Genomic DNA, 25316 nt, shown 5'->3' with positions numbered 1-25316 from the left:
AATTATGCTGCTAAGCAAATTATGCTTAGACAGCTTTCTATACGAACACCTATAATCATCCTAACACAATTATTAACTCCTGCATGAACCCCGACGAATACACATAAATCAATCAGCATCCACGAACTGGAGTACAGGACATGACAAATTGACAAGGACCTCCTCTTTTAATCTTTGGAAAAGGACAAAACTGATCAGAAGAATAATGAATCACATTAGCAAATCATCATCATACCATAAAATGTCCAGTCGATGTGATTTATGATTTTAATTAACTTGCATAAGTCTTTCACAAACATGTCCCCTAGTAATTTGAGGCAAAACTTTGGATCCCTTTACATTTCAAGTAACCAAAACACGTATGAGACTAATTTTGAATTCCAAATGTCACGAAACTAACCGAAACATTTGAATCCTGGAGTATTCGGAGCTTGTTTGTCACACTGCGACAACTAATTTGGTACGAGGATTATTAAGAATTAGTTAATAATATCTTACTAATTTGGTATCAGGATTATTAAGTTGGTATATGTGTGCAATTCAGAAATAATTTTTTATGAATTAATTTTATATAAAACTTTAATTACTAAAGTAAATAGTGGTATTTTAACCTTTTTTCTCATCAAATAATGGTTACTTTAATAGTTACAATGCCTAGAGTTAGTCATTTTGTCAAGATGTATTTATATGAGTTATGATTAAAAATAGTTACAGGTAGTTATTTTAATAATTTGTGTTTAGATAGTAAAGTAATAAGTGAATTTTATGAAGGTAAAGTTGGAAGAACATAAAGTAACAAAAAATGTTTGCGCCAAATAAACTACTAATTTGAAATAGTGACCTGACAAACTCAATACAAAGGATACCCGTTCAAGAAACTAAATGGGAAGTCGGAGTGGCAAATTTTGACTCCTTATTCCTATGCTAAACAAATCAAGATTGATCTTCAAACTTGATAGCAAACCACTATTGATTCTTTCGAATTTTCTTTTTCACATCCATAGTAAACTGGTTCAGATTTTTCTGTGACGAACCCCCCCTTGCTAATGCATTTTCCAATGTCTTCTTAACTTTCTTGATCTCTTGCTTAAATCGATCTGAAGATTTCCCACTCATCACACATCTAATATTCTCAGCAATCTCTTCGCGTGTAACCGACCTTTTATCGTGTAAATTAACCCCAATTTTCCAGTCATCCACCACTAATTTGCGATTTGTGAATTGATCGGTCAATAATGGATAACAAATCATTGGAACACCAGACCATATACTCTCCAATATAGAGTTCCATCCACAATGCGTTAAAAACCCTCCGACTGCTGGATGAGAAAGCACATCAACTTGCGAGCACCATGGCACGATCATGCCACTATATTCTATCAATCGGTCATATCCGGTTGGAAGATAATCGGCTTCCTCTGAGCTTATAATATCAGGCCGAAGAACCCAAACAAAATTTACCTCACTTAAAAGCAAACCATGAGCTATCTCCACAATGTTATGTTTACTAGTATGAGCATAGCTGCCAAAGGAAATATACAAAACCGAGCCCTTAGGTTTTGTATCGAGCCACGGGCCACAGTCCGACTCGGACCACATGCTCACCGGAACCGAACTTTTGGTCAAACCGGTGGGTAAAATTGGTCCGATTGAATAGAAAGGTTGATTTTCTTGTAGAACCGAGATTATTTGTGGTTCGAGTTCATCTATAGTGTTGGATATTACGAAGTCCGAATTTCTAATGTCCACAAATGCTTTGGTGATTAACCGGTGCACCACTGTGGTTGGATCAGTTTGAAGATAAGATGTCAGATCGGTTGGCTTTATTGACTCCACCCCTGGTATGTATGTGATGATGTCCTCTCGTTTATCTAGTTAAGGAACAAGAGAATAGACCATGAGCACTTAGAATTCCATATATATATCAGGCTTTAGATAAGTTTAACTACTTTGAGGTTTTTCCTATAATTAGAAATACTCTTTTTATAGTAAAAGTTTTGTCGGTTTTTACATATTTCTTGATATTAATCTACAATGAACTTATATCTCGAAAAAATTAACTTCTATGTAATTGGAATTTTTTAACTTAAAAGTTCATTATATATCTATTGACTTGAGTATACCATATTCGTTTGCTACGTTATCAAGCAAGGGAGGATTCCTTTGTGTCACTTTCTCACATCACCTCTTACTATTCCAAAAATAGATATTCCCAGTAGTTTTTGAAGCTACCCACCTCCACTCTTTTTCTTCATGACCTGTTGTATGGACCAAGTTCTTTCGAAATAACTTTCAAAAAGAAAAAAAGAATAAGTTTCCTCACATTTATCTATGAAATAAACACCAAATTTTAAAGGGTGTACAGCAGTCTAGTCCAAAAAGTTGATAACAGGGAGGCAAGGCTAACGCAGAAACTGCAGAAAAAGATTCTTTTTGCTATAAGAAACCTGAATTAATATGTCCATATGAATGAGTGGTATATATACTTCATTCTGTGGTTGATATAGTCTTGTTGTCCTATGCATATGCTTATCCCTTACAATACTAGCAGAATATATAATATACAGTTCTACTAGGTAAGAATTATTTAAGATGCATGCAACCAGAGAGAGATAGAGGAAATACCATAGTTATCGTAGTGACCATTTATCCTCAATAGGTCCATGTGATAATAGAGAGTGAAAACTAGAGCTGGTTCAGTCCAGAAAGAAATGTTCACAAGGTTATACTTCCTGGCAATTGGTGATGCAAATACGTAAAAAGTATCAATAACCAGACAATTAACTGGAGGGTCAGACTGAACCAACTTCCCCACAATTTCATCGACATGAGCTGAGAAAACATGAACAATTCCTTCAAAGAACTGATCATGGTTGAGTGATCTATCAAATCCAAGTGGAAATCCATCACTCACAGTTGCATATCTTATGTCCAGCCCTGATTTTCGTGCTTCGGCGAAGATGTTGATGCCGCCTTCTTTGCAGTGGTTGGTTTGGTTTTTGGATCTCGTTATTTGGTGGTGTATCGATTCTGTAATAACAAAGGTGATGATGAAGCCATTTGATGCAAGTTTTGTGGCTAGGTGAATGAAAGGTATGACATGGCCTTGGAGAGGATAAGGTAACAGGAGGGCATGTGGTTTGGGTTGAATCTCTCCCATTTCTTGTAAGGTAGATAGTTTACTAGGCTTTTTGGCTTGTCACAATTGAGAAGGGAGTTGCATGCTTGTATTTAACATTGGCAGAGCAAGGTAGAGGAGTTTAAAAATAAAATAATTGGTGTGATCATCTTAATTAATTTGTATCTTGTTCGGACATTTTGCATGTCAATATGAATTCCCATGGATATATTTTGGTCCATGTCATACATTTGCAAAGGCATCTAATAAGAAATATTAAGAAAATAGGTGACAAATATTGTAATTTTGTGACAAGGACTCAATATAATTGTATTTCGTGTGATTTATCCAGTTATTGTATATGTTTAAATTTTTTATATACAAATACATTATAATTTTGTACTAGATATATGTCAAATATTTTATTTATATATACCACTAACCCGAATATAATAGTGTAACGTAATTATACACTAAATAATGGTAAAGTATAATGAGCGGACCAAACCGTACTAGACCCCAACAGCACTGACCCCTCTCACGTAATTTTGAATGCTATGAACAATTGTTAACCAATAATTCTCTGAGAACTAATATTTTTCTCTTTTTTTTTTTCCTGCCATGTGATTGGAGAATAATGCTCAGGATAGGATAACAACAAATTCATTGGGAAAGCAAATCCAAGGATGCTTAGGAACATAATGGACCAATCACAAAGTTAGAACATTAGCAACATAGTTGGAAATGAAAGCCAATTTTCCACTGTCTTGGCTTTTATGGAGATTCGAATCCTGGAATAGTCCATTTTTTACTCTTTCGACCATGAAATATCGCAACTATGCAACAAATTTGAACACAAAGAACTAATTATTGCACCAAAAAACAAATCGAAAAAGTAATTTTAAAGTTATATGTCATTGTCTCCTTGTTTTTATTAGCTTAATTAGATTTCAAGTTTGACACGTTAAATGAAAACAAAAATGTTTCACGGATGGAATTAGATCTGAGTGGGTATCCTTTTTTAAATGAAAATAAATACATATAATACCACCAAGTTGGCTTCCTTTTTTCTAAATTTTGACAGACTAATTATGACAGTTTGAATAATTGAATGGGAGGGATCATTCCCATCTTGGTTATCAGAACTAGCTAGGAAAGATATGGGGGTAGTTACCCCGTTTTGTAATTAACTCTTGTAATTTCAAGTGTTAATATATATAAAATTGGTATCTTTTGTTGGAAAAAAAAAATTATGACAGTTTGGAAATGCTAAAAACCAAAGGAAAGCATTCAACATAAAAGGGTAGGAATGGTAAATTCACATTCGCATCTATTTTTCTGCATCATATACTAATCATGAGAATTTGGATTTTTCCTTTTTTTCTTATTTCAAGAATTTGGAATTTTCTGGTATAAAACTAATTCTTGGCTTATGGTATTAATGAGAAAATCACACAGCATAATGAGAAGTATCATGCCCTCAATGTCATTTTTACCTATAACGAACTACTCGAGTCATATATTGCACAAGAAACTAACATTTTGGGTACAATTTGCACCTTGAATTTTTTTTTTAGCTCTCTAATTTAGACCAAAACCCAGTGTCTTTGTAGATTTTGGACAAAACAGATGCATCTAAGCTCCATATGCAACAAACCATGGGGAGTGTCATATGAAAAATCTTTCTATATAATTTTTGATAAATTTGTTCAATGTTCTTTCTATTGGTAACAGCTATTCCCTGAAGAAATTCTTTTTGCTGCATTGCAATATTTTATGGGGAATTTTCAAATGGAATGACTAGATTCCATTGCATAACCAGTCAGCTTTAATTTCTTCCTACAAAAATATATGATTGCTATAGGTAGCATTTGACGCTCACGTGCATTTTTTTTCTATCAAAAAATCACAAAAATTGAGTTGTTGCTGAGTTGGATGGTAGAAAAAAAAAATAATAATGTGAATTTTAAAATAAAATTTTTTAGTGCAGTTTGTGGCAATGGTATAGTTTAGGGGCGAAAAGTTGCATGTAGGGCACTACACGAAAAAATGCTACTTGAACAAATTAATATGAATTGAACTTATAAAATGACAAGAACAATTTATTGTACCAAAAATATAGTGCCTTTAATTTCTTTTGTTGTAGGAAAAAGAAAAATCAGATAAATTATGTCCTGTTTGCCGCGGGGATAAAAAGGAAACAGCTAAATCATACCTAGATATTCTAAACCGAAAGAACCAAATATCGAAGAGAGATATGTAGCCTTCAACTAGACATGTCAATGGATTGAATCTTACGTAGATTCAATCTAAATCCAATACACTTGGATAAGATTTGGATTTAATTTAACTCAAATCTTATAAGAGAGTCGTGGGTTTGGGTAGGATCTGGTTTCTCATGATCCATATCCAAATCCAAATCCATATATGTATAATTAAATTATATCTATATATGTGTGTGTGTACATACATACATACATACATACATACATATTACTAAATTTACAAAATAATTTAATATTCTATGGCCATTAAATTGAATACAGTAAGACTTCATTATTGTTTTATTTTCCAAACTAATTCTAGTTGTCTTTGTAATTAGTACAAACTTTTTAGGAAAAGAAGAAAAGTAAAAGAGAAAAAATAAGGGCAAACAAATGAATGATTGGATATAAATACAAAATTTTGAAAATAAATAGAAATAGTCAATTACAATTTTTTTAAGTTCACAATATTGCATTCAACTTCTTGAATATTAATTTTATTATTCGAAAGTAAAAATTAGATGGCACTTATATCATTTTTGAGCTTTATATATTTTTAATATATTTTTACTTTAGTATATTTAGAAAAATACAATGAATGCATATTGCATACTCAGATCCATGAGGGTTTGGATCTGAATTTGCTTTTTCAGACCCATAAAGGTTTGGGTCTCGGTCTGAATCTAATTAAATTTAATAGATCTAAATCTGGATCAAGGGGATTCAACCCAAATTCTATTCATTGACATGCCTACCTCCAACCCTTTTAGGATTGGAGGGGAAATAATGGACAAATCCTTTCCCATAGTTAATTAAAATATCTAAGATTCAGTTGTCAATTTTGATAGAAAATTAGTCGAAAATGGGTCTTACCAGAAAAAAACAAATGCAGACTGGAAAATTTTATAAGAGATAAAGAGTAATTGTTTCTACACATAAAGATACATTTTGAGGTTCAAGAGAAATTCTAAGCCTAACCATTCAACAACAAATGAAGATTCTTAATCATGTATCCAAAGCAGCCTTCCACATTTGCTTCCATTCCTTTAAAATTTACTCTAGAAAATTATATATATTGAATTTGTTAGATATAATTTTGATGCATAATTTCATAGCTCACTAAGCTGACCAAAAGCAAAATAGAGTTTTTCCTCCTAGTCAAAGAATTTATCATTCCCAACTTTGCATGCAGAACACAAAGCTACTTAATTGGACAAGACACCACAGGGAATTATAGGGTCATGCAAAATTTTTATCTATTGGACAAGACGCCACTTAATAGCTTGGAAGTCAGTGCGTGACTTTTGTGCAAACTTCACAATGGGCCAGCAAGTTTTCTTGATATTAAACTATTTGTTTTATTTATTTGACAATTGAGTGCAAGTCTTTTGAGCAAACTTCACAATGGGCCAGCAAGTTTTCTTGATATTCAACTATTTGTTTTATTTATTTGACAGATTGAGTGACTTTTTTTTTTTTTTGAGCAGGATAATTGAGTGACTTATTCACTGATTTCTCTTTCTTTTTTCAGTGTAAATGGAAAGTCTTGAACCCATAACTTCTCACTTACACTCTCTCCCCCCTACCACTAGAGATGGCAATTTGTCCTAAGTGTACATGGTTACCCATGTCTAAAAGAATTTTAGGAGGGATGGGTATTCTAATTTTGAGGTTACACTTGAAATGGGACTAATTCTATTTATACCCATCAATTGATGGGAATTCTCTAGAGATACCTGGATATCCATTGGGGTTCAAACATCTCACCAAAATCTAGGATTTTTCACGTGGTTATCCAATCAATATTGAGGTTCACTATTCAGCCTAAAAGTCTAAACTATGAGACCCTTCCTAGAATTCTTGATCTGTTTCATTGTGGTTGAGTCCCGTTGATGGTAAGATTAGCGTACTAGAAAATATAAATTGTCAATAAACCTCCATGCTAGAAGGAAATGGAAAAATATTGTTGTTGAATCAAAGAAAAATATTGTTGTCAATATAAATTGTTGTTTAATAAATCAAAAATATTAAAATTATATAAAATATAAAAAAGAATTAAAGAAAAAAAAGAATACAGAAAATAGATTTGAGTATTAGACGGGATCAATTTAAACCCATTTCGAAGTGATCTCACCCAAATTAGTCCCAAAATAGATATGGATAAAATTGGGTCTAAACTCATATTACTCGGTCCTATTTAAAATCCAAGTAGATCCCGTCCATCCCGCCCATTTTGCTATCTCTACTTACCATCCAACCATGCCCCCTTTACTTATTCATGGATTTCTCTAATTCCAACACATTCTTTAATTTTAAAATTCTTGACCACTAGCTAGAAGGATCCAATGACATTAATTAAAATTTAATTTGAATTATTTTCTTTGATCTAGGTGTGACAATAAAGAATGACTCTTTTAATGAAATTTTAATTTTTCGCAAGTATATTTATGAACCTCTTCAGCAGTAATTGGCTGTGAATACTAACTCAAGTCACCTAAAGTTTGAGAACTTAGAGAGAGCATTCAATGTTTTGTCTTAGATTGATTTTGATACCTTAGGATAAACAAGTAATCCAGAATAAACCTCAAGTCATCCGCATAATGCATCTACAGCTATGATCTCATGGAAGATGGGAGTTATGATACTTATTAAAGTTTTTTTTTTTTTGAGGGAGATACTTATTAAAGCTAAGACGGTGACCTCCTACCAAATTCTTAATGGGTCAACTAAATCGACCTACGATCTATATCAACATATTTTTACTTCACATTATCAAAATTGGATGTCATTTTCTAGACAGATTTTGACTTTTGCTAAGAAAAATGGACATTTTAGTCCCTCATCTTTGGATTCTTAGCTAATTTAGTCCCTTATCTATTACTGTGACTATTTTAGTTTCTTATCTTTACACAAAAAAGCCAATCTACGACCCCTAACAGAAAACTAAAAATTTCTAATAGAGCTAGTCATATGCAATGCACGTGCACTATTAAAAATAATTGTTTTGGCCCATTATCTTCAAAGTTGTGTCTAATTTAATCCTTTCAACAAATTCTCATAAAACAAAATCAATATAGGACTTTTAAAAGGAACTTAGAAAACCCTAATGGAGCCGATACTGTGTACTGTAAGTCTAGCTTTGAAATTAAAAAATAAAGAGCACACTTGAAAAGAAAAAAAAAAAAACACACACACACACACACACATGCACTAATAGGTTTGTGATGACATATAAGGAAAAAAATTGGGCATAACTCTGATAATAATGGAGTAAAATGGTCATTTTTATTCGTGCGTATACTCTGCATGAGAGTAACTTCGTTAGAAATTTTCAATTTTCCATTAGAAGAACTAGATTGACTCATTATGGTAAAGAAGGGATTAAAATGATTGTGGTGATAGATAAGAGACTAAAGTAGTCAAAACTCCAATTATAAGGGATCAAAATGGCCATTTTCCCTTTTATTAATTATTGGCAAGAATCAAGATTTTAATATGCAATTTCTCCATGGGTTGGTCATGAGTTATACATCACTTTCCAGCTTGCCATAGGATGCTCCCACTCCCCAACATTTTTTTTTGGCTGCCATTTTCAGTGGTCCAACTCGACTATTATTTGGTCCAGGTGCATTTGATCTATCCAATTAGTGATTTTCAATAGAAAGTGCCAAGGAGGCATGGATAAACCTGTTAGAAAGTGCCAGACAATTGTGGAAACAAAATGACAAAGGACATGATACCTTCTGTCCAATACACATTATTGCAAATGCGATATTTTTACTAGAGGTAAGTGAAAGTTCAACCCATCACGTAACTAATAATATAGAATTAATCCTTTTTTTTTTTTAAGTGTAAGCGGGAGGACTCGAACCCGATATCTCTTGCTTACACTCCCTTCCCTCGTACCATCCAACCCAATCCTCCCCCTCGCTGAATTAATCCTTCTTTCACTTATGGTGTACACTAGTCAGAAAAGATGCATGCTAATCTTGCAAAAGTTATAATTTTAATTTAATTTTAATTTATTATTATACATCTAAACCTGTTACTATATACATTATCAATGTAAAAAATTTTAATCCATAAAATATGTATAAAAAATATTTAAGATATCTCTTTAAAACTAGCATCTCCAAAAAGACAGAAAATAATTTGACCATAACATGGTCTTCCAACCATATACAGTTGACCAGATGAAAAAATTTAGATCAGGGCTGACCAAGAAATTTCCTCTAAATTACGGGCCTGTTTGGAACCTGAGTTTTTTGGGAGTTTGTCTAAAACTTTACTGTAGTGCACTGTAGAAGTTTTTGAAAAAATTTTGTAGAAGTTTTTGTAAGGTGAAAATTTTTGTAGAAGTTTTTGTAAGATGAAAAAAAAATTTTTCTTTTTTTTTCCTTTTCTTTTTTTTCTTGTTTTTTTTTTCTCTTTCCCTTTCTTTTTCTTTTTCTTTCTTTCCTTTTTCTTTTCTTTCCTCTCTTTTTCTTCTTCTTCTTCTTCTTCTTCTTCTCCGTTACCTCCGCCACCCCAGCAGCCTGCCAGCAACCGCCACCCCTCTCTCCCTTTCCCCTTCTCCTCCCTCTGCCCGCCTTCCCCCTCCTCCCGCCACCCCCCTCTGCTCCCCCTTCCCCCTCCCCTCCGCCACTTTGCCCCGTCTTCCCCTCCCCCGCCTTCCCCCTCCCCTCCGCCACCCTCTGCCCCTTCCCCCTTTGCCCCACCCCCCCTCCCCCCGCCGTCCCTCTCTCCCCTTCCCCCCCACCTCTGCCCCTTCCCCCTCCCCCCCGCCTTCCCCCTCCCCTCCGCCACCCCCAGCAGCATTGCCCCTCTGCCCCGCCTTTCCCCTCCCCTGCCCACCCCCTCTACCCCGCCACCCTCGCCTCCCCTGTCCCCTCCCGCTTCTCACCATCTTTCTTTTCTTTCTTTTTTTTTTTCCACAGAGAGCTGGGGAGAGGAATGGCGCCAGACGTAGAGAGAAAAAAAAAAGACAAGAGAGGATGATGGCAGGGGAGGAAGAGGGGGAGAGGAAAAAAAGGGGGAAAAAAAAAGGACCGGCACCGGCACCGGAAATTGGCGTGAGAACCGGCACCGGAAATTGGCGCGAGAACCGGCGACGGAGCCGGCAATGGAGGTGGTGGTGGGGGAGGAAGAAGAAGAAAAGGAGAAGGGAATTTTTTTTGGGGTGTTTTGGATATTTTAAGTGTGTAGGTTAAAAACTTTGATAAGTTTTTGGGGGTTCCTGTAGCACAAGTTGTTAAAAAACTAGTATAATAAAAACTTGGTAAAAAACAGGGCTTCCAAACAGGCCCTACATTTGGTCTAGAAAATAATTGCTTGCAATTTAATCAAGAATGTGGTCCCAAGGAAAACTGTCAAATCATTTAAATGGTTTTCGTGTTTCTTTCCTTCGAAGTTCACAAAAGATTTAGATTGAATACAGAAACTTGAGTGTATTCAACCATCTGTTCCGTTAGGCCCCTTTATTTTTGTAGATTTATTAAAAGTTCAACCAAAAAAGACCTGATTAACAAATCCATGTAGATATAGTATAATTCCTCTTCCTTCCAACCAAAATTAGAAGAAGTTGGACTATAAAATTGTTATAATTCATTAGATCAGATGATAAAGAATGGCATTTTCACAAAACAAAAACTCAGAAATCTCTGCAAAAAAAAAAAAAAAAAAAAAACCTTCCTCATACTTGAAAGGAAAAAAGAAAACAAATATCCCTATACTAGTATTCAATAGATTGTGTACATAATCCTATAAACCGTCACCATCCTCTTGGTTTTAGTATAATTCACGCTCCTATTCTTTTTTAATTTGTTTTGAATAAATAATTCAAATGTCCTATACTTTCACAACATGCATTCAAGTTGATTTCCTACTACGAAATTCCCATGTACTATGGATGTGCAATGCACGACTTTTACGAAAGCTAAGTGCAGATACAAAAAAAAATAAAAATGAAAAATAAAAAGTAATAAAATTAAATTAAATAACAAAAATATTTTCTTAAAAGCATGATAATATTAAAACATAAACATAAAAAGATCAAACCATAATTTGGTCTTCCCACTGCAACAAATTTTGGCTCAATAATCATGTAGTACTCTGTGATGTGAGTTGTGGGGTTTAATTGCTTAGTCCCAAGAATTTCTACAGATGGATTTCGCCCTTATCCTCCAGCCATATTCATGTCGTATTCTTTCAAGTGGAAATTGAAATCAACCTTACCCACCAAAAGAAAAAAAAAATTGATATCAAGAAATTGTCCTCTTCATTTTGCACATAGTGCAGAAAATAATTGCAGTGGAGTATAATGGTGAAGTGGTCCTAGCCAAAACTGGTGAATCCTTTAAATGGTTCTGGACCCTTTTTTCCTTTTTTCCTTTCAGTAAATGGTGAAGGTCACAAAAGAGTTAAGATTCGTTAGAAGATGAAAAGCAATGCCATTTTCATCCCAAAGAACAAAAAAAAAAAAAAAAATAATTGTCTGTCAAATAGAAGGTTTAAATAACATCTTGCGCAATAACGGGATATTAGAAAATCACTATATATTGGAAGAATTCAGCGGATAATACCATGCAAATATTCCAAAGATTATTATTCGATCAGGATAAATAGATTTGTTGAAGCAAGGGCCATCCTACATCAATATAATAGGCATTTCCCCCATGATAATAGGTGACATGAAGAGTCTATCAGTAATGATGCCACCAATTTAGGAATGTAATAGTAATAAAAAAGTTAACTATCAAATTTTCTTATTCATAATAGGACAAAGTAATTTTTTTTTTTTGTTAGCCACATCATAAGCAATGACAATCTTAGCAAACAATCAAATAATTTCCTTTTATTTAATTCAATTATCAAAATTTTTTGCATCAGATATATTTAAATGAAAACTATCAAATAATTCTCATTCTCATTTCAACACAAAATACAAGAAAAAGTATTTTTTTTTTTTGAAAAAATCATTCAAAACATCCCTCACATTCTGTAAAATGACTTTTTTCGTCCCTCACTTTTAAAAGTGTATTTTTACGTCCCTTACAAATTCATATTGGTCAAATTTGGTCCCTATCTAGGTTTCCGACTAATTTTTGGTTGGAATTCATCACGTGCCTTGCATGTGAGTATTTTTTAGGGGTAAAATTGTCAAATCAAAATTTACATAATCCATCTATAGTCCCTTACATTTTACAAAATGAATTGTTTCGTCCCTCACATTCACAAAATAAATTTTTTCATCCCTCACGTTTCACAAAATGAATTTTTTCATCTCTCATTGACCATGTACACAAATAATTTTTTTAATTCATGCATATATCTATTTGATTTCACATGAACAGTACGAATAGTATGTAATATATATCTATTTGATTTCACCTAAACAGACTAATTGTAGCTGTACATATACTATTCAATATATATATGGGTTTAAATCTAATAATTTTGTTTTAAACCCATATATATTTATATTTGATTTCACCATGTAAATTTATTTAATATTTGTAACATTTTCTATTTTGGTAATAATTCATTTATTAAGTTATGTAATAAGACCATCTAATTAATGAGTGTTAATTCGAATTTTATAGTCATGCTAACAAATTACAATTTAAATCTGAAATTTTTATTCGCTATCTTTAAGATCAACAGTTGAATTTTTTACCTTATGATTATTTTAAAATTTAAAAGTTTCAATCACTTACTTCATTTTGTCATACTTTTCATTTGTTTATTTGTTCTGTCCAAATTTAATTCAATATAAATGCTTAATAATGTTTAGAATTAAGTATCTTCTTTGTTTTCAATTTTCGAGTAAAAGGAATGAATATGAGTAAAAAACTAACAATTTTTTTTAAACCCCTATATATATCTATTTTAATTTCACTTGAACAGTACGTTCATGTGAAATCAAATAGAGATATATGACATGCTATTCATATTGTTCAGGTGAAATCAAATAAATATATATTAATTTTTTAAAAAAAATTTATTCGTAGACATGATCAATGAGGGATGAAAATTTTATTTTGTAAAATATGAGGAATGAAAAAAAATTATTTTGTGAAATGTGAGGGACGAAATAATTCATTTTGTAAAATATGAGAGACTATGGATCTGATTATGTAAACTTTGATTTGACAATTTTACCCTTCAAAAATGATTACAAGCAAGGCACGTGGTGGATTCCGACCAAAAACTAGTCAGAAACCTAGATAGGTACCAAATTTAACCAATGTGAATTTGTAAGGGACGTAAAAGTACACTTTTAAAAGTGAGGGATGCAAAAAGTCATTTTATAAAATGTGAGGGATGTTTTGAACGATTTTCCCATGAATTATTACCAAAATAGAAAATGTTACAAATATTCAATAAATTTACATGGTGAAATCAAATATAAATATATATGGGTTTAAAACAAAATTATTAGATTTAAACCCATATATATATTGAATAGTATATGTACAACTACAATTAGTCTGTTTAGGTGAAATCAAATAGAGATATATTACATACTATTCGTACAGTTCATGTGAAATCAAATAGATATATGCATGAATTAAAAAAAATTATTTGTGTACATGGTCAATGAGAGATGAAAAAATTCATTTTGTGAAACGTGAGGGATGAAAAAATTTATTTTGTGAATGTGAGGGACGAAACAATTCATTTTGTAAAATGTAAGGGACTATAAATGGATTATGTAAATTTTGATTTGACAATTTTATCCCTAAAAAATACTCACATGCAAGGCACATGATGAATTCCAACCAAAAATTATTCGGAAACCTAGATAGGGACCAAATTTGACCAATATGAATTTGTAAGGGACGTAAAAATACACTTTTAAAAGTGAGGGACGAAAAAAGTCATTTTACAGAATGTGAGGGACGTTTTGAACGATTTTCCCTTTTTTTTTTTAAGTTTCAAAACTCCATGCCTTCTTTAAGGAATCCGTTAACCTTTTCACAGCACAATAACCGCTAAATCAATCTCCAACAAACATCAATTTTGACAATTTTTTTTCTTAAAATTTCCTCTGCTAAAAAATTTATACTCCATAACGCCTATACGAATCAAAATCCCATAATTCACCAATTGCTCTGTAAAATTTAAAAGCGTAATATATAGTTACCAGAAAAATCATTTTTTAAGTACAATAGCATTTATGCTTGTGGGAAGATTTTGCATGTATGAATACTGACAATCTATATTCATATAGTGAAAATACAACTTACAAAATCAAGCCACTCCATGCCATTCTCTGTATCAGTTAGTGATCACTAGCTAAGTATTGCATGTTTTTGTTCAAAAAAGGATTGAAAAATCAGTTGAAATTTGAGGAATTCATCCTCTCAAATTTCAAGTTTTGCCCTGAATTTCTTTCTTAAGAAATGGTATCCAGGACCACTAAAAATCCCCACGAACACCCACGTAAGGATTTCCAGAAATAGTGCGAAATCTATAGGGGACCATTCTTTGATCAGTCCTAGATTGACTTGGTACATTAGCTGAAAACGGCAATCAGAATAAATTCCACCTGCCATTCTCACTTGCAAACTTACATTGATAGTAATAGCCAAGACAATGAAGCATGGACATCAATTTCCTTTCTTGGGACCAAAAGACGTCAACAATTGAGCATCTTTAAAACTATGTTCAGCTAACCAAATGGTTTCCAACAACACAACAACCGAGTTATCTAGCATTTTTGTTCACTGGTTTCTCCATTCACTTTAGCAGAACCAGAGATGGAGAGCAGTAGGATGCATGATAATCAAAGACTTAGGGCCTTTTTCAAATTTTTCATCCCTGATAGCTCCAAAGAAAGAATGGTATTTTTTTTTTTTTTTTTTTTGCATTCTGTTTCGATTTTCTTAGTGAACTGCAGCAATTTATAGTAGGGGTATGGTGGTGGAAATCATTATAACTAGTTCTCATATATGGTTGACGTGTTGAGATTGAGATTTTTATAGATTCTTGATAACCTAATCTGTAGGATTTTGTCATCAACTTTTTCGTTCTTAGGAATTTGATTATGATCTGGTAATGATTTCTTCTTATATTTCCAACATCATTTTAAGAAGAAGCCAAATGTAAAACTATTCTCGAGTGTTTCCGTAGTTACTTACTGGAGCTCTTTGATTCCCCTCACCCGCCACCCCCCCCCCCCCCCCCCCCCCATCTCTTTTTTGATTTTGAGTTTCTGATTTATATTTCTGTAAAACTGGAGATCTAACAAATTTGATTCAGCCCAATTTGTTCTTATTTGGTAGGGCGGCTTTTTTTTTTGTTGGCAGTCTTCAATTCCTAAAATCCACCCAGCCCAGAATGAAGTTCTTGATAAAAAGACCACTAGAATTTTTTTTTTTTTTGGGTCAATTTGATGGTTTATGTTCCAAGAGCACTAGAATTTAAGGCTTTGTGCATTTGAAATTTGCCTAAAATAGGCTCCTTATTTCCTGATGATTTTACCACAAACAAAGTCCAAATTTGCGCAGTGCCTCCTTTTACCAAAGACAAGGGAAGTAGAGAATTTTTGGGGATTGGCACGGGGGTCGGGCAGGTAAAGAAATCGAATAAATGGTAGTGGTAGATGTTTGATAAGTTGATATGAGACTGTTATTGATTCTCTAGATCAAAGAATAGTTGTAAATCATCAGATCCATTGTTCAATCACTTGTTCTTAAAGCTAACAATCTGCTTCGTTCTTAAGAGTTTGATTTTTTATATCTTCTGATGATCTAATTATTTTGTTTCTTCTTAAGTAGTTTCAAGATCATCTTAAGTAGAAACTAGTTCTACAAAAAAATTTATACCGTTTGCAACTGTACTAATGATGCATGATCGTTGCATATATGCATTCTCCTGGACTATAAGCATGTTACATTCTTGCAAGTATATTGAGCCTTTTTAACTTGGCAGAAAATTCCCTCAGCATTTACATCATATCTGAAAGCTAAGCTATCTCCAAGGGCATACCTAAGGGATCGATTTGGAAATAAGTGGCCTGTCAGAGTGGGAAGAATTGGAGATGACTTCTTTTTCCTTGATGGTTGGGCTGAATTTGTTGAGGAAAATTCTGTGGAGCTGGGAGATTTTTTAGTTTTCCAGTATGATGGCCATAGTCTTTATGATGTAAAATTGCTTGGCCATAGTGCTTGCGAAAAGAAAGGAGTTGGAGCTCTTAAAGTGCTTAAGCACGAGGAGGAGGAGCAGATGGAAGAAGCTTGTGAGGTGAAAGAAGTAGAGGGAGAGGAAGAAGAGGAAGCTGATGAAGCTAATGAGGTTAAAAAAGAAGAACAGGAAGAAGATAACTGGGAAAAAGAGGAAGAAGAAGGGGAGGAAGAAACCAATGAAGATAAACAAGGAGAAATGGAGGAGAGTTACTCCAATGCAACTGAAATTGACACTGATCAAGATTATATAATGGAAGAGGAAGAAGATTTTACTGAAGAAGAAGAAGAAGAAGAAGAAAATAAGGATATGGAAGAGGAACAACCATCCAAAGCTGACATAACAGCTACCCCTGGAACCTCAAAGTCTACTTACAAAGGCTTAAGAAAGATCAAAGGAGGCAAGCAAGGTAAGTTTCCAAGGCTTTGGACTGCCCTGAATTCTTCAGTGATTATTGAATAAGCACAGAGTAATGTGAATGTGACATTTATTCAATTATCTAAGCAAGGAATGTAAGCATGAGACTACTGTATTAAAAACTACAGGTTTGTCAAATTGATCTTTTTTCTAAGTTTTATGTTTCATTTCTTAAAGCTTGTTTACCTTCTTCAAATTGGTTAAAACTTTGGTTTAGTTGATCATGCAAAAGATAAAGCTGTCAGGTGAAAATTGTAGCAGAAGGCATGTTGACCCGAGATTGATCTTTCGAATTCAGGCAACAATTCCTTGGAAGTTAACGAGGCTGAAACGGAGGGAGAGAAAGAGCAGGATGCTGACGAGATTGAACAGAAAAAGGAAGGAGAGGGAGAAATTAATGAAGATAAACAAGAAAAGGAGATGGGGAAGTGTTATTCAAATACAATTGAAACGGAAGCTAATTCTGATTATATGATGGAAGCGGAAGATGATAGTACTCAGAAAGAAGAAGAAGGTAATGTGGAAGAGGAACCAGCAGCTAAAACTCACTCTAAGGTTGCTACTGTAGACTCAAAGTCTTCCAGCAAAGGCAAAAAAAAGATCAGAGGAGGCAAGCATGGTAGGTGTCTAAGGTTTTGATCTTCCCAGAATCCTTCAGAGATTATACAATAAGCACTGAGTGAGTAATATCAGTTTCATAACTCAATCAAGAGATCATTAAATCCTACTAGGTTGTGAAACTAACACTATACTAAGTTTCAGATATTCATCCTGTTGACCTACTTCACATTTGCTGGACAATTGGTTTAATTAATAATGCAGAATCTAAAGCTGTCAAAGGTCATAAACGTCGTAGAAGATGGCTTATTGACCCTTATGGCTACGATCTTTTCAAGTCTGGATGCATTTCCCAGCCGAAGAATCCTTATTTTGTTACACAAAAAAGGGCAAGAAGACAAGATGCATTGGTATGTCTGTATTTATCCATTCTGTCCAATCATTGACCTACTTCATTTCAAGCACATCAAAAGAATTCCTAGTATTATTTATCAATTTGAACAAACTCTGCTGACCATCAAATGCAGTATGTTCCTCATGATATTCTGAGAGATCACAATCTTAAGCTGCCACAAGAGATCATCCTTGTCGACCAACAAGGCAGGGAGTGGACTTCAACTCGTAACCATTGGAAGGATGGCAGATTTTGGTACCATGGTGGATGGAGCAGTCTCTGCAGGGTCAACATTGTTGGATTTGATGACATTTGCATCTGTGAATTTAAGAGAAAAGTTGGTGGAGGCCTTTACATTGAAGTCCAAATTCTTCACCCACAAGATATATAATGGTCAGAATTTGAAGCAACAAGTGATCCTGTTAGGCATTATGCAATTAAGTTTCTAGTTGATGGATTCAGTTCTGAGTTGTTCCATGACTTTTTATTTCACTAATTAATGTTTAGCTAATACCGGAGGGAGGATACCAGAGCTGAGTTATGTTCTAAGCCGACTGCAGTCCACTTCTGATGGATTTAGATGTTGGATTAACTTATGCCAAAAACTTAATTTCTGCCAAAGTGCAGTAGTTTATTTGTAATAACAATTTAATCCTGGATTAGGCAACTTTTGATTTGCTTTAGTTTTGGTCTAGTTCAAGCTGGGCTTGGAATGAGAATGGTTCACAAGTTTATGTTAGACTTGACATTTTCAAGCTTAGGCCGGGCTGCCTTCTTGAATGTTCAATGCATTTAGCTTCCTGACACTGAACTTGCCAAAAGAATTTTAATTAAGACTCTTACCAAAACCTTTCACAATTGAACGAAAACCATTATATATATATATATATATATATAACCGCCCCCTCCCTAATCGATTTCATGGATTTACTTCTTTTGATTATGATCTCCTAAATTGACCTGATTGATGTTAATTATCTATCCTCCCGTGTGTTTAGATGAATTTCATTTTTATTGGGGTCAAATTTATTTGAGAGGGATGGCTAAATAATTTAAGTTTAATTTCTCGTGTAGAGAAAGATAACAGGAAACTAAAGTGTTATGGTTGTAATGAAGAATTGATATGGTGATTTGTAGACAAGAATGGCGTGATTTTTGTTGTTGATCAGGTGAAATGAATTAGGTCGAAAAGTATAGGTTAGAATCGACTTTGGATTCATGCCTAACAAGTTCCTATGCGAGCTGAGCTGTGTAAGCAAACCTTTTTTTTTTTTAAGATGTAACCAAACCTTTCACAACACACATAATGGAAGAAAGATTTTTTTTTTTTTTTTGCTGTACACTATCTATCTATCTATATCTATACTATATTAAAAGCACCATTATCCTATATCCTTATACTATATAAGAATAAATTGTGGTCAAAGAGAATTTGAATTTCAACCACATGGATAGGGACTTTTTGAAAATGTAAAATATTGCGTAATTTTTTTAAAACTTTGGGTACAATTGTAAACAACATATATATAGGTATATTTACCGAGATGTTCTCATTTTGATACATTTAAAGTTTTGATTTATGGAGACATCTGGGTATTTCTGAAATAAGAAATTATTTTGCAACCGTTTTTGTATCGAGTACAACTCACATAAACTTATGTGTTGGTATAATTACTGAAATAGTGTTATAGACACATTTAATTGAAGTATGGCTTTTGCTGTGCAATTAACACAAAAATATATTAACATGTTGTACAATTAACACGTTGCTATAACTAACCGTTGGAAGATATTCTTTTGTCTGAAATAACTTATGTCTGCTCTTGAGCGATTTTTAACTGACATCTGTAAGGGTCTTTTGGAAATGATAAAATTATAAAAGTATTGATAAAACAAAATATACAAGTGTGTGTTGCAATTAGAATGTACTATTATTAGTTTTGTCATATTTAATAACTATTTCTTTTTGGAATGTACTATTATTTGTCCAATGAAAAATTCTCTCTAACTACAGGCACCAAACACCTGCGCGATGCGCGGACACTAGGGGTGACAATTCTACCTGACTTCATATTAATCAGCTCATAATTGGGATAATTCTACCTGATTTCATATTAATCAGCTCATAATGCTCTTCAGTCCCAGCTGCTCCTGGTGGTTCAGCATGAGGTTAGATTTCACCCCCCAATTTTTCAGTTCCTCCCTTAATTTTGTCAGTGTGTTCTTAGTACCTACAATTAGCGACTCTTATCGCGTTGCCTAACCCCAATTGGTCTGGGTTGGTTATAATCTTATAGGTTTGCAGCAATAGCAAGTAAGAGCTCTCGGTGGAGATTCTGGAATAAGGTTAGCTTTCTGTGTTGTTCTACCTTTCTGCATTATCAACGACCTTCAATTTGACACAGTTTTATTGTAACGCTGTGTGAATTGATTGATTATATCGTTTATCTTTTCATACTAAGTTTTATTTCTTCTCACGATGTACTATTGTTTGTTCAACAAAAAAACCTCCTTCCCCACAAGGACCAAACACCCGCGCGATGCGCGGACACTCCCCCCCTAGTATATATATATAAAGGAGTTGGTGTTTGACCGTTGATTGTTTTTCATCTGACCTTTTTAGCGGCAATTTAGGTTACATTTCGGCAAAATACAACTGATCCAGTTTCGAGTGCAAGCATGCTATGCTCATTGCTGACAAGCGTACCCTTGGTGGGATGATGATTACATTCTCAAATTCTACTTATGTGGCGGTAGTGACAGTTTTACCCTTTTAACCATCCGTTATATCTATAGTTAAGACAGAGAGATAGTTGGGTGAACTTTGAACTATTGCAAACGCTAAGTCAATCAATTGAACTTGCACAAAGAGTGGGACTAATTAAATTCAGTAACTGAAGCATCATTAAGTATATATGAATGCATCAAGATGATCATTAATTGACTGTTCCATGGTAGAGGTGTAACTGGAGACGTTGTCCTCTCCTAAACTTCTGCATGTGCAATTGAACTCATAAAAAGAGTAGGATGATTAGAATGAGCAATTATGGCATATTTAAGACAGTAGTAATGCATGAGAGACGAGGAATCTCTTGGAAAGCATCTTTGAAGTGTAACTGTAAAACTTTTCCCTTTCTGTAACATTTGTTGAGCAGATTTTTGAGGTAGGTCCAATAATGGGGGTTGTTAATACAAAACATCATTGGTTCAGCTGGTTATGGTTCATACCATAGGTTGTTCTTCTTTCCCTTTTCTTTCCTTGTGGTTTCCATTTCAACCCTTCATGAAGGTATGCTTATTTTGCTACCCTCCTCCCTCTTATGTTCCTTGATTAGATTTGTTAAAATTTGACTTTTGTTATTTAAGTTCTTTGATTCAAAAATCTGATGTTCCTTTTTCCATATTAGCATTGTTATATATGTATGATAAGATATCAATGGGTTGCATCCTTTTTTTTTTGTTTTTGAAATCTGCTTTTGTTTAATTGTTCCTGTCTTGATGGAAGCAGGTTTAACTAATCATTGGATCCTGATGATCCCACTATTAAGGTTTGCTTTTCATATCCTTATATACTTATGATCTGTTAAACAGTTTAAATTTATATACAATTTTGATCTCCTTTTCATGTCTTACTCCAATCAGCTGTAGGATGATCAAGCCAAAAATTGTCTCCGAATGCTTGAAGGCCACAGTATTTAAGCCACGCGTTTTCATCCTAAATTTCTTATTATAATCATTGGTTTGGCTAATGATATTGTTCCAGGTATGGTATGCAACTACCTATAGGTAATCTGTACATTTGAGAACTCAATTTATTATTATTCACCTTGTGAGAGTGTCAATACAACTGTTTCAAAAGTTTCATCTCATTCCAAAATAATTTGATGCAAGGGCTTTGTTTGGTATTGTTATTATAATACCAATGTGATATCATCTATTTAATAGCCTTGATCTCCTCTTTTTTTTTCAGCATTAAGTTCCCTCACTTTTAAGAAAACAATGTTTTTTATTCTATACAAAAATCATACTTTATTTCATAGTGAATTTACTTATTAAAGCACTTACTTGTTATGAATGATGAGTTCCATACATTTAGAGTATTATACATTGACGATTCTCTTTTACTTTGTTCCATGTTCTTTTCAGTTGAATATTACAAATTTGTTGATTGCTGCTCCAATTACTCATTCACAACACATGTATAAACTCCCATGCATTGCATGGGACTCTTCCCTAGTAATCAATATAATTTGATGATTTAGTGATTACTTTTTCTTTCCATTAATATTCTTATCATAAACTATGCAATGCATACAAATCTAAATGCCCTTTTTAACATGATTAAGGGTCATTATGTAATATTAGTTGCATTAAATTTCCTTATGATATAGAATTAGATTTGGATTGAAATTACTCTAATTTTAATCCATAGAAACAAAAAGAACACAAATAAGAAACCAAAAACAAATTGAGTTTGAAAGAAGTGAAGATGCAGGAACTGAATCATCAAATTAAAACAATTGGATTCCAACCTATTTTCCTTTTGAATATCTAATTATTATTATAGTTGAATTGGAACACAGTTCATGTTACTTGGATATTGGTATACAATCTTTCGGAGGATGACCAAGGATTTGTTATCTAATTGAATATTTTTTTATAATCAATTTCTATAACTTAGAAGAGAGACGGAATGGTAAATTGTTATGGCCCAGATTATTCAAGTAGCTTAAGGTGGCAGTAATTTGCAATTGAGAAGAAATGTGCTAGCTGTTGATAAGTGGATATTTTACGTATTTTTAGTATGTTTTATTAGTTAGTTTTAGTGTGTTTTATCTAGCTTTATAGTTAATTAACTAGGGTTTTGGTCAAGATATCTATGTTGCTGTTTAATTGGCAAAAATTGCATTTATATAGATTTTAACGGAAAGAACTTCATGTTTTTGTAGGTTTAAGGACTCAATCATCAGTTGGAGTGAATTGAGAAGAAAATTGGATGATAATTGATGGATTGAAGTGGTTTAAAGAAGGCATGAAGTACAAAACATTCAATTGAGGGAATTCAAGTAAAGACAGTTTCGACATATCTTGGTATTTCGGCTATATCTCGAGCTACAATGATCGGATCGAGGTGATCTTGGTACCATTTTGAAGTTAAGAGATATATCTACATTTGGTATAAAGATATCAAAGTCCAATTCAGCCGTTTTCTTGGTCAAAAAGTCGAAACACAGAAACTTATCTGGATGGTCGAAAGCTGAAGCCCAGAATTGACCAGTCTATGGTATTTCGACCATATCTCCGTCTACCGATCTTCAAATTAGATGATTCTTGAAGCATTGGAATGCTAATTCAAAGGGCTACAACTTTTGTGTTTTGCATAACAGCCAGTTCGGTGGCTATTATAGAGAAAATTGTAGTTGAAGTAAGGTCAAAAGTGAAAACGCGTATGGCAACCAAATTTCTGCAATTTGCTCAGTCATTTTTCTCATCTTCACACTACTTTCCAGCTAGAGTTGGAGAGAAAACCGGATGCTGCACATGTTTCTGATGTACAAAGGAAGAAAAATAGCTTATTGTCAAGTCAAAAATATACAGTAGAATCAAGAGACTAGAACTTTGTTTTGTTGACTTGGTTAACACCAGATTTAGAGAATCAAAGGGGAGAAGAAAAATACGGTAGGTGAATGGAGGATATCAGAATTTTAGGATAAAAACTGAGGCTGGTCATATTCTCTGGAGCTAGCAATTTTTGCAGGAGCTTGGAAAGTGCAAGAATTACCACAAAAATGTAGTTCTTCCATTTCCTTAGTGTAGGATAGTTTAGCTAGTTAGTGAATCCTTCTTGTATATTAGCTAGATTATGATGAAGATGGAGATGAAGAAGGAGGAGTTGAAACTCAAGTGACATGGGTTATCTCTTCTCCAACTCTTTATCTTTTGTATTGGATTCTTAAGTATGGTTAATATACAAGTTTTGGATTTTATGTTTATTATGTATTTCTAAAGTTAATGCCTAGAGTATGGATGAACTTTCTATATTTTGTTAGTGATATTATTTTGAGCAAGTTATTTATCACTTTTGATATTCTGATCATAATTAACTGGCCATTAATTGTGATTATCTAAGGTGTTAAATTTGCAATGAGAATTGGAATTTAACACTAGTTCAAGGAAGTGATAAACATAGGGAGTTCACTCACAAAAGTAAAGGTGCACCTATGTGGTTAAGTGACCTGTTTCATGTAATTTCATAGAAGAAATGAACTTGTGGTTAATTTCATAACCATGAGAGTAGGTATGGCTTAATTACAAGTATAGTTGATTCACTACGAGAGTAGGTTTCACATACATTAGGAAATTACGCCATAACTAGTCAAGATAATAGCATTCACTTAACCGGTAATCTCATTTGCAAGAGTAGTGAGGAATTCCATATCTCTAGAAGCTTTTTAGTGTTAATTTTTATTACTTTTATATTTATGGTAGTCTAGATAATAAAGGAGTTCGAAAATCACCGGTAATTGCAATCTTCCCTGTGGGATCGACCCTTAATACCCTATACTCGCTTACGATTCGTATACTTGCCATAAATCGCGTGTGGGGTATTTAGGAGTTTATAAATATAAGACTTGATTGTGAATGAGCTAATTGTATATATATATCCCGCGCACGTCTGCTGTACCAAAGGCGATTAGGGAAGTTGTTAGTGATAGTTAACTACTGGAATATTGTTAGTTGTAGCTAGTAGTTCATGGCAGTTACTAGAAGAAATAAGTAGACAATTGTATAAATACATTGATTGTATACAAGAGAAGCTAGTCTAGAAATTCATTTGCAAAATCTCAATTCTTCCTCAATAAATTCTGCTTCTTCTCTTTCTGAATTCTTCTCTCAGTCTTTCTATCTAACGTTTTCCTCTCTATTCCCTTTTTCTATCAATCTCGAATCATTACAGATGGTATCAGAGCTGGTGGTCCTTGGACTATTAGCTCAGATTATCAACAATGGCAAAAGGAACCAGTATGAAAAATTTCGAAGAGCAATTACATAAGCAAGATGCAAGGATTCAAGGAATTCTTGAATCTATTGCTATTGATAGACAGGAATTAGAAGAAAAGATGACAACCAACTATGGCAAAATGAAGGTTCTGCTCAAGGCCAATAGTTCAGAAATGAAGGCTTTTATGACCACGATTAATTGCCAATTCAATGCTTACATGAAGAAAATGCAAGGGGATAAGTGTATTCTAGGCAATTCTCCTCCTACTAGTGATTGATCATCATCTTATTTGGTCCATGAGGGTTCAGATATGACGCATCAGAACTGCAATGAAGATATCACCATTTTGCTATTGGGTAACCAAAGTTGGATTTC

At 33.6% G+C, this 25316-nt stretch overlaps 2 protein-coding genes across 2 annotated transcripts; one reads left to right on the top strand and one right to left on the bottom strand.

Annotated features, from left to right (window-relative positions):
- Positions 1 to 805: 805 nt before the first annotated feature.
- LOC113773079 (UDP-glycosyltransferase 86A1-like) lies at positions 806 to 3376 on the bottom strand. The gene is made up of 2 exons (XM_027317610.1): positions 2626 to 3376; positions 806 to 1871 (listed from the first exon to the last, which is right to left on the bottom strand). The coding sequence occupies exons 1-2, from the start codon at positions 3158 to 3160 to the stop codon at positions 967 to 969; spliced, it is 1440 nt and encodes a 479-aa protein (XP_027173411.1). The 5' UTR covers positions 3161 to 3376; the 3' UTR covers positions 806 to 966.
- An 11767-nt stretch (positions 3377 to 15143) lies between these two features.
- On the top strand, positions 15144 to 18329 carry LOC113774428 (B3 domain-containing protein At4g34400-like). The gene is made up of 5 exons (XM_027318966.1): positions 15144 to 15227; positions 16318 to 16777; positions 17285 to 17605; positions 17809 to 17954; positions 18072 to 18329. Exons 1-5 carry the CDS (start codon positions 15144 to 15146, stop codon positions 18327 to 18329), a joined length of 1269 nt encoding a protein of 422 aa, XP_027174767.1.
- Positions 18330 to 25316: the final 6987 nt, after the last annotated feature.

This window comes from Coffea eugenioides, chromosome 6, assembly GCF_003713205.1.
Source record: "Coffea eugenioides isolate CCC68of chromosome 6, Ceug_1.0, whole genome shotgun sequence".
In the NCBI taxonomy this organism is placed as follows: domain Eukaryota; kingdom Viridiplantae; phylum Streptophyta; class Magnoliopsida; order Gentianales; family Rubiaceae; genus Coffea; species Coffea eugenioides.
This window is presented reverse-complemented; position numbering and strand designations above follow the sequence as displayed.